The sequence below is a fragment of the Oncorhynchus gorbuscha genome, unplaced genomic scaffold (assembly GCF_021184085.1).
Source record: "Oncorhynchus gorbuscha isolate QuinsamMale2020 ecotype Even-year unplaced genomic scaffold, OgorEven_v1.0 Un_scaffold_6030, whole genome shotgun sequence".
NCBI lineage: Eukaryota > Metazoa > Chordata > Actinopteri > Salmoniformes > Salmonidae > Oncorhynchus > Oncorhynchus gorbuscha.
The window spans coordinates 1-9,029 of record NW_025749717.1 but is presented as its reverse complement, the minus strand read 5'-3'; the positions used below and the strand labels follow the sequence as shown (position 1 = coordinate 9,029).

The following is a 9,029-nucleotide window of genomic DNA, read 5'->3' as shown; positions in this document are numbered from 1 at the left end:
CCAAGATGTTCTAATGTTCATAAATAACCAGCATGGTCAAATAATAATAATAATAATAACAACTTTTGACAACTTTAATACAAATACAAGTGAATTTGTCCCAAAACGTTTGGTCCCTTCAAATGGGGGGACTATGTTTTTTTGTTGTTTTGTAAACCTTTATTTAACCAGGCAAGTCAGTTAAGAACAAATTCTTAATTTCAATGACGGCCTGGGAACAGGACAGACTGCCTGTTCAGGGACAGAACGACAGATTCGTACCTTGTCAGCGCAAGGGTTTGAACTTGCAACCTTCCGGTTACTAGTCCAACGCTCTAACCACTGGCTACCTCTGCCCCTGTACACAAATATAGATAATAAAAAATCCCCTCAAATGAAAGCTGCCAGTCTGCACGTTAACCTCATCATCGCCATATCATTTCAAATCCAAGTGCTGGAGGACCAGAGCCAGAAACAACTCAACAACGTGTGTCACTGTGCATCTCTCCCAGAGCTGAACAGTGATGTGCTGGGTGGGGGAAGAATCGTGAATCAGGCGGTGCATGGCGATATGGTTGCCGTGGAGCTGTTGCCGAAGGGGGAGTGGAGGGGGAGAACCACGGCCCTGACGGAGGGACAGGGGGAGGAGAAGGGAGACGAGACACAGAGCCAACCCATGGCCACAGGTACACACACACACACACACACACACACACACACACACACACACACACACACACACACACACACACACACACACACACACACACACACACACACACACACACACACACACACACACACACACACACTACTGACTAACACTAATTCCTGTCTCAATTACTCACCTCTGTCTTTCCTGAATGGAGGAGATACTAGACAGAGCATACAGTATAAAGACTAGAATTACATTCATGTCATTTACATTTAAGTCATTTAGCAGACGCTCTTATCCAGAGCGACTTACAAATTGTAACATATCATTTGCTCCTCTCTTCCCCCTCCTCTCTCTTCTCCCTCTCTCTCCCTCTCCTCTCTCTCTTCCCCCTCCTCTCTCTCTTCTCCCTCACTCTCCCCCTCCTCTCTCTTCTCCCTCACTCTCCCCTCCTCTCTCTCTTCTCCCTCTCTCTCTCTCCCTCTCCTCTCTCTCTTCCCCCTCCTCTCTCTCTTCTCCCTCTCTCTCCCCTCCTCTCTCTCTTCTCCTCTCTCTCCCTCTCTCCCCTCCTCTCTCTCTTCCCCCTCCTTCTCCCCCTCCTCTCTCTCTCTTCCCCTCCTTCTCCCCTCCTCTTTCTCTTCCCCTCCTCTCTCTCTCTTCTCCCCTCTCCCTCTCTCTCTTCCCCCCTCTCTCTCTCTCTTCTCCCCTGTCTCCCTCTCTCTCCCCTCCTCTCTCTCTTCCCCCTCCTTCTCCCCCTCCTCTCTCTCTCTTCTCTCTCTCCCCTCCTCTCTCTTCTCCTTCTTCTCTCTCTCTTCTTCCTCTCTCTCTTCTTCCTCTCTCTCTTCTCTCCACCTCCTCTCCCTTCTCCCTCCCTCTCCACTCTCTTCTCTCTTCTCCCTCTCTCTCCCCCTCCTCTCTCTCGCCTCCCTCCCTCTCCTCTCCTCTCTCTCTTCTCCCTCCTTCTCCCACTCTCTCCCCCTCCTCTCTATCTTCTCCCTCTCTCCTCCCTCCCTACCTCTCTCACCCATCCCTCCTCCCTCCAGGTCGTGTGGTAGGGATCCTTCAGAGGAACTGGAGGGACTATGTTGTGACCTTCCCCCCCAAGGAGGAGACCCAATCACAGAGCAGGAACTCCCAGCGTATCCTGGCCACGCCCTGGGACCAACGCATCCCCAAGATCCGAATCAGCACCCAACAGGCTGACAAACTACAGGTCAGACTAAAGACGTGATGATTGGTAGAGTGGTTGAATCAGCACCCAACAGGCTGACAAACTACAGGTCAGACTAAAGACGTGATGATTAGTAGAGTGGTTGAATCAGCACCCAACAGGCTGACAAACTACAGGTCAGACTAAAGACGTGATGATTGGTAGAGTGGTTGAATCAGCACCCAACAGGCTGACAAACTACAGGTCAGACTAAAGACGTGATGATTAGTAGAGTGGTTGAATCAGCACCCAACAGGCTGACAAACTACAGGTCAGACTAAAGACGTGATGATTGGTAGAGTGGTTGAATCAGGTGAACTTGCTTTAAGTCTCTGACTGTTGAAAGGACATGAAGCCTGTCCTTTCCTCCGTCTCTCCAGGATCACCGGGTGATAGTTCGTCTGGACTCGTGGGACAGCACCTCCCTCTACCCTAACGGACACAGTGTCAGGGTTCTGGGCCGGGCTGGGGAGCTGGAGACTGAGGTCCAAACCATCCTCATAGAGAACTGCATCCACGTACCTCCTTTCTCTGAGGCGCAGGTAGGGTATAGTATAATACACCATCCTCATAGAGATCTGTATCCAGGTAGGGTATAGTATAATACACCATCCTCATAGAGATCTGTATCCAGGTATAGTATAATACACCATCCTCATAGAGATCTGTATCCAGTTATAGTATAATACACCATCCTCATAGAGATCTGTATCCATCCTCATAGAGATCTGTATCCAGGTAGGGTATAGTATAATACACCATCCTCATAGAGATCTGTATCCAGTTATAGTATAATACACCATCCTCATAGAGATCTGTATCCATCCTCATAGAGATCTGTATCCAGGTATAGTATAATACACCATCCTCATAGAGATCTGTATCCAGTTATAGTATAATACACCATCCTCATAGAGATCTGTATCCATCCTCATAGAGATCTGTATCCAGGTATAGTATAATACACCATCCTCATAGAGATCTGTATCCATCCTCATAGAGATCTGTATCCAGTTATAGTATAATACACCATCCTCATAGAGATCTGTATCCATCCTCATAGAGATCTGTATCCATCCTCATAGAGATCTGTATCCAGTTATAGTATAATACACCATCCTCATAGAGATCTGTATCCAGTTATAGTATAATACACCATCCTCATAGAGATCTGTATCCATCCTCAGAGATCTGTATCCAGGTATAGTATAATACACCATCCTCATAGAGTATCTTATAGTATCCATCCTCATAGAGATCTGTATCCATCACCATCATAGAGATCTGTATCCAGTAGGGTATAGTATAATACACCATCCTCATAGAGATCTGTATCCATCCATCTGTATCCATCCTCATAGAGATCTGTATCCAGTTATAGTATAATACACCATCTCATAGAGATCTGTATCCATCCTCATAGAGATCTGTATCTAGGTAGATCTGTATAATACACCATCCTCATAGAGATCTGTATCCATCCTCATAGAGATCTGTATCCATCCTCATAGAGATCTGTATCCAGTTATAGTATAATACACCATCCTCATAGAGTCAGTCTTTGCACTAAGATGTAAATTGTTGTCCTTACTTCCATAAATGTGTCCTGCTGGGAGACCATGTAGATGCAGCGGAGTACTTATATAGAAATTAGTCTTTTTTTTGTTTTTAAATGTATATTTCTTGTTGTGTGTGTCTACATGTCTCTGTATGTTGATGTATGCTTCGCTGCGTATCTGTTTGTGCTTTTTCTAGCTCGGTGAGATGCCAGTGTCCTCCCCCGAGAGCCCCTGGTCGGTAGACCCCGCTGAGGTGATTACCAGACGGATCTGAGACAAACCCACCTGGTGTTCAGCGTCGACCCTCGGGCTGGGGGAGGACGTAGACGACACCCTGTCCATACGCAGCCTCCCCCGCCCGCGGGGTGAGAGGTTAGAGCTGGGCGTTCACATCGCTGACGTCACACACTTTGTTAAAGAGGGGTCCCTGACAGACCTGGAGGCTCGCGCTAGGTGAGAGGGAGAGGGGAGGGAGTGAATGTGTTTGAGTGTCTGTGAGGCATGTACCAGGTCCTCCCTATATTTATATAATATATAATAATAATAATATATGCCATTTAGCAGACACTTTTATCAAAGCGACTTACAGTCATGTGTGCATACATTCTACGTATGGGTGGTCCCGGAATCGAACCCACTACCCTGGCGTTACAAGCGCCATGCTCTACCAACTGTGCTACAGAAGGACCATATATTTATATATATATATTTAAATAAAGAAAACATGTATTAACTCCTCCACCACCCCCACCCTCGTCGAAGGACATATATCTTCCTCTTTCGAAGGACATATATCTTCCTCCTCTTCGGAGGACATATATCTTCCTCCTCTTCGGGGGACATATATCTTCCTCCTTTCGGAGGGACATATATCTTCTTCCTCTTCGGACATATCTTCCTCCTCTTCGGAGGACATATATCTTCCTCCTCTTCGGAGGACATATATCTTCCTCTTCTTCGGGGACATATATCTTCCTCCTCTTCGGGGACATATATCTTCCTCCTCTTCTTCAAGGACATATATCTTCCTCTCTTCGGGACATATCTTCCTCTCTTCGAAGGACATATATCTTCCTCCTCTTCGAAGGACATATATCTTCCTCCTCTTCGAAGGACATATATCTTCCTCTTTCGGGGACATATATCTTCCTCCTCTTCGGGGACATATCTTCCTCCTCTTCGAAGGACATATATCTTCCTCCTCTTCGGGGGACATATATCTTCCTCTTCTTCGGGGACATATATCTTCCTCCTCTTCGGGACATATATCTTCTTCCTCTTCGGGGACATATATCTTCCTCTTCTTCGGGGGACATATATCTTCCTCTTCGAAGGACATATATCTTCCTCCTCTTGGAGGACATATATCTTCCTCTTCTTCGGAGGACATATATCTTCCTCCTCTTCGAAGGACATATATCTTCCTCCTCTTCGGGGACATATATCTTCCTCTTCTTCGGGGACATATATCTTCCTCCTCTTCGAAGGACATATATCTTCCTCCTCTTCGGGGGACATATATCTTCCTCCTCTTCGAAGGACATATATCTTCCTCCTCTTCGGGGACATATATCTTCCTCTTCTTCGGGGACATATATCTTCCTCCTCTTCGAAGGACATATATCTTCCTCCTCTTCGGAGGACATATATCTTCCTCTTCTTCAGGGGACATATATCTTCCATCCCAACCTATCACCATAGACCACCCTCTCATCCCATTCCACCCTATCACCATAGACCACCCTAGCCCATTCCTCCTCTTCACCATAGACCACCCTATAGCCCATCCCAACCTATCACCATAGACCACCCTCTCAGCCCATCCCAACCTATCACCATAGACCACCCTCTCAGCCCATCCCAACCTATCACCATAGACCACCCTCTCAGCCCATCCCACCCTATCACCATAGACCACCCTCTCAGCCCATCCCAACCTATCACCATAGACCACCCTCTCAGCCCATCCCAACCTATCACCATAGACCACCCTCTCAGCCCATTCCACCCTATCACCATAGACCACCCTCTCAGCCCATTCCACCCTATCACCATAGACCACCCTCAGTCAGTCAGTAAACTGGGATCGGACCAAAGAGTTCATCAATGTGATTTTACCAGAAATAGACAACTATTTACCTCTCCATGGTTGCAGAATCTTATCTATTTTTGCTAACTTTCTATTGAAAGTAATTGCGGTAAGTTCATTAATATTTTTTTGAGATGTGAATACCAAGTATGTCTACTTCACCATCCGCCCATTTTATTGGTAACCTACAAGGTGGTGTAAACACTGTGTTTTCTAACAATCCAATACGTAATATGGGACACTTGTCATAATTAGGTTGTAATCCAGAGAGGCTAGAAAAGGGATCAAGATATTCAACAAGACTGTACAGGGATCCAGAATGAGACTGTACAGGGATCCAGATTGAGACTGTACAGGGATCCATATTGAGACTGTACAGGGATCCAGATTGAGACTGTACAGGGATCCAGATTGAGACTGTACAGGGATCCAGAATGAGACTGTACAGGGATCCAGAATGCGACTGTACAGGGATCCAGAATGAGACTGTACAGGGATCCAGATTGAGACTGTACAGGGATCCAGATTGAGACTGTACAGGGATCCAGATTGAGACTGTACAGGGATCCAGAATGAGACTACAGGGATCCAGAATGAGACTGTACAGGGATCCAGATTGAGACTGTACAGGGATCCAGATTGAGACTGTACAGGGATCCAGATTGAGACTGTACAGGGATCCAGGTTGAGACTGTACAGGGATCCAGATTGAGACTGTACAGGGATCCAGATTGAGACTGTACAGGGATCCAGATTGAGACTGTACAGGGATCCAGAATGAGACTGTACAGGATCCAGATTGAGACTGTACAGGGATCCAGATTGAGACTGTACAGGGATTGAGACTGTACAGGGATACAGATTGAGACTGTACAGGATCCAGAGAGACTGTACAGGGATCCAGAATGAGACTGTACAGGGATCCAGATTGAGACTGTACAGGGATCAGATTGAGACTGTACAGGGATCCAGAATGAGACTGTACAGGGATCCAGATTGAGACTGTACAGGGATCCAGATTGAGACTGTACAGGATCCAGATTGAGACTGTACAGGAGACTCCAGATTGAGACTACAGGGGATCCAGATGAGGATCCAGATTGAGACTACAGGGATCCAGAATGAGACTGTACAGGGATTGATACTGTACAGGGATCTAGATTGAGACTGTACAGGGATCCAGATTGAGACTGTACAGGGATTGAGACTGTACAGGGATCCAGATTGAGACTGTACAGGGATCCAGAATGAGACTGTACAGGGATCCAGATTGAGACTGTACAGGGATCCAGAATGAGACTGTACAGGGATCCAGGTTGAGACTGTACAGGGATCCAGAATGTGACTGTACATGGATCCAGATTGAGACTGTACAGGGATCCAGATTGAGACTGTACAGGGATCCAGAATGAGACTGTACAGGGATCCAGAATGAGACTGTACAGGGATCCAGGTTGAGACTGTACAGGGATTGAGAATGAGACTGTACAGGGATCCAGATTGAGACTACAGGGATCCAGAATGAGACTACAGTGATCCAGAATGAGACTGTACAGGGATCCAGAATGAGACTGTACAGGGATCCAGATTGAGACTACAGGGATCCAGAATGAGACTACAGTGATCCAGAATGAGACTGTACAGGGATCCAGATTGAGACTGTACAGGGATCCAGATTGAGACTGTACAGGGATCCAGAATGAGACTGTACAGGGATCCAGAATGAGACTGTACAGGGATCCAGATTGAGACTGTACAGGGATTGAGACTGTACAGGGATCCAGATTGAGACTGTACAGGGATCCAGAATGAGACTGTACAGGGATCCAGAATGAGACTGTACAGGGATCCAGATTGAGACTGTACAGGGATCCAGATTGAGACTGTTGAGACTGTAGGGATCCAGATTGAGACTGTACAGGGATCCAGATTGAGACTGTACAGGGATCCAGATTGAGACTGTACAGGGATCCAGAATGAGACTGTACAGGGATCCAGATTGAGACTGTACAGGGATCCAGATTGAGACTGTACAGGGATCCAGAATGAGACTGTACAGGGATCCAGATTGAGACTACAGGGATCCAGATTGAGACTACAGGGATCCAGATTGAGACTACAGGGATCCAGATTGAGACTACAGGGATCCAGATTGAGACTGTACAGGGATCCAGAATGAGACTGTACAGGGATCCAGATTGAGACTGTACAGGGATCCAGAATGAGACTGTACAGGGATCCAGAATGAGACTGTACAGGGATCCAGATTGAGACTGTACAGGGATCCAGATTGAGACTGTACAGGGATCCAGATTGAGACTGTACAGGGATCCAGAATGAGACTGTACAGGGATCCAGATTGAGACTGTACAGGGATCCAGATTGAGACTGTACAGGGATCCAGATTGAGACTGTACAGGGATTGAGACTGTACAGGGATCCAGATTGAGACTGTACAGGGATCCAGATTGAGACTGTACAGGGATTGAGACTGTACAGGGATCCAGATTGAGACTGTACAGGGATCCAGATTGAGACTGTACAGGGATCCAGAATGAGACTGTACAGGGATCCAGATTGAGACTGTACAGGGATCCAGATTGAGACTGTACAGGGATCCAGAATGAGACTGTACAGGGATCCAGAATGAGACTGTACAGGGATCCCAGGACTGAGACTGTGCAGGGATCAGGTTGAGACTGTACAGGGATCCAGAACGAGACTGTACAGGGATCAGGTGAGACTGTACAGGGATCCAGACTGAGACTGTACAGGGATCCAGACTGAGACTGTACAGGGATCCAGATTGAGACTGTACCCAGAAGGACCTGTACGGATCCAGACTGTACAGGGATCCAGAATGAGACTGTGCCAGTAATAACTGTAGGATTGACACTGTACAGGGATCCAGATCTTCAACAATGAGACTGTACAGGATCCAGAATGAGACTGTACAGGGATCCAGAACAGACTACAGGGATCCAGAATGAGAATTGTACAGGGATCCAGATTGAGACTGTACAGGGATCCAGAATGATACAGGGATCCAGATTGAGACTGTACAGGGATTGAGACTGTACAGGGATCCAGATTGAGACTGTACAGGGATCCAGATTGAGACTGTACAGGGATCCAGATTGAGACTGTACAGGGATCCAGAATGAGACTGTACAGGGATCCAGATTGAGACTACAGGGATCCAGATTGAGACTACAGGGATCCAGATTGAGACTACAGGGATCCAGATTGAGACTACAGGGATCCAGAATGAGACTGTACAGGGATTGAGACTGTACAGGGATCCAGAATGAGACTGTACAGGGATCCAGATTGAGACTGTACAGGGATCCAGATTGAGACTGTACAGGGATCCAGAATGAGACTGTACAGGGATCCAGAATGAGACTGTACAGGGATCCAGATTGAGACTGTACAGGGATCCAGAATGAGACTGTACAGGGATCCAGATTGAGACTGTACAGGGATCCAGAATGAGACTGTACAGGGATCCAGATTGAGACTGTACAGGGATCCAGA

At 46.9% G+C, this 9,029-nt stretch overlaps 1 protein-coding gene across 1 annotated transcript; it reads left to right on the top strand.

Annotated features, from left to right (window-relative positions):
- The first annotated feature begins 373 nt into the window (after positions 1 to 373).
- On the top strand, positions 374 to 3,677 carry LOC124029298 (DIS3-like exonuclease 1). Its single transcript, XM_046341063.1, has 4 exons — positions 374 to 665; positions 1,678 to 1,847; positions 2,225 to 2,386; positions 3,600 to 3,677. Exons 1-4 carry the CDS (start codon positions 374 to 376, stop codon positions 3,675 to 3,677), a joined length of 702 nt encoding a protein of 233 aa, XP_046197019.1.
- Positions 3,678 to 9,029: the final 5,352 nt, after the last annotated feature.

What these genes read in the sequence shown, in the direction of transcription:
- LOC124029298 (XM_046341063.1), top strand. Translation starts at nt 374, where the DNA reads ATGAAAGCTGCCAGTCTGCACGTTAACCTCATCATCGCCATATCATTT. An exon ending in GAGCCAACCCATGGCCACAG is followed by an intron (nt 666 to 1,677) that starts GTACACACACAC and finishes TCCTCCCTCCAG; the next exon opens with GTCGTGTGGTAGGGATCCTT. An exon ending in AACAGGCTGACAAACTACAG is followed by an intron (nt 1,848 to 2,224) that starts GTCAGACTAAAG and finishes CCGTCTCTCCAG; the next exon opens with GATCACCGGGTGATAGTTCG.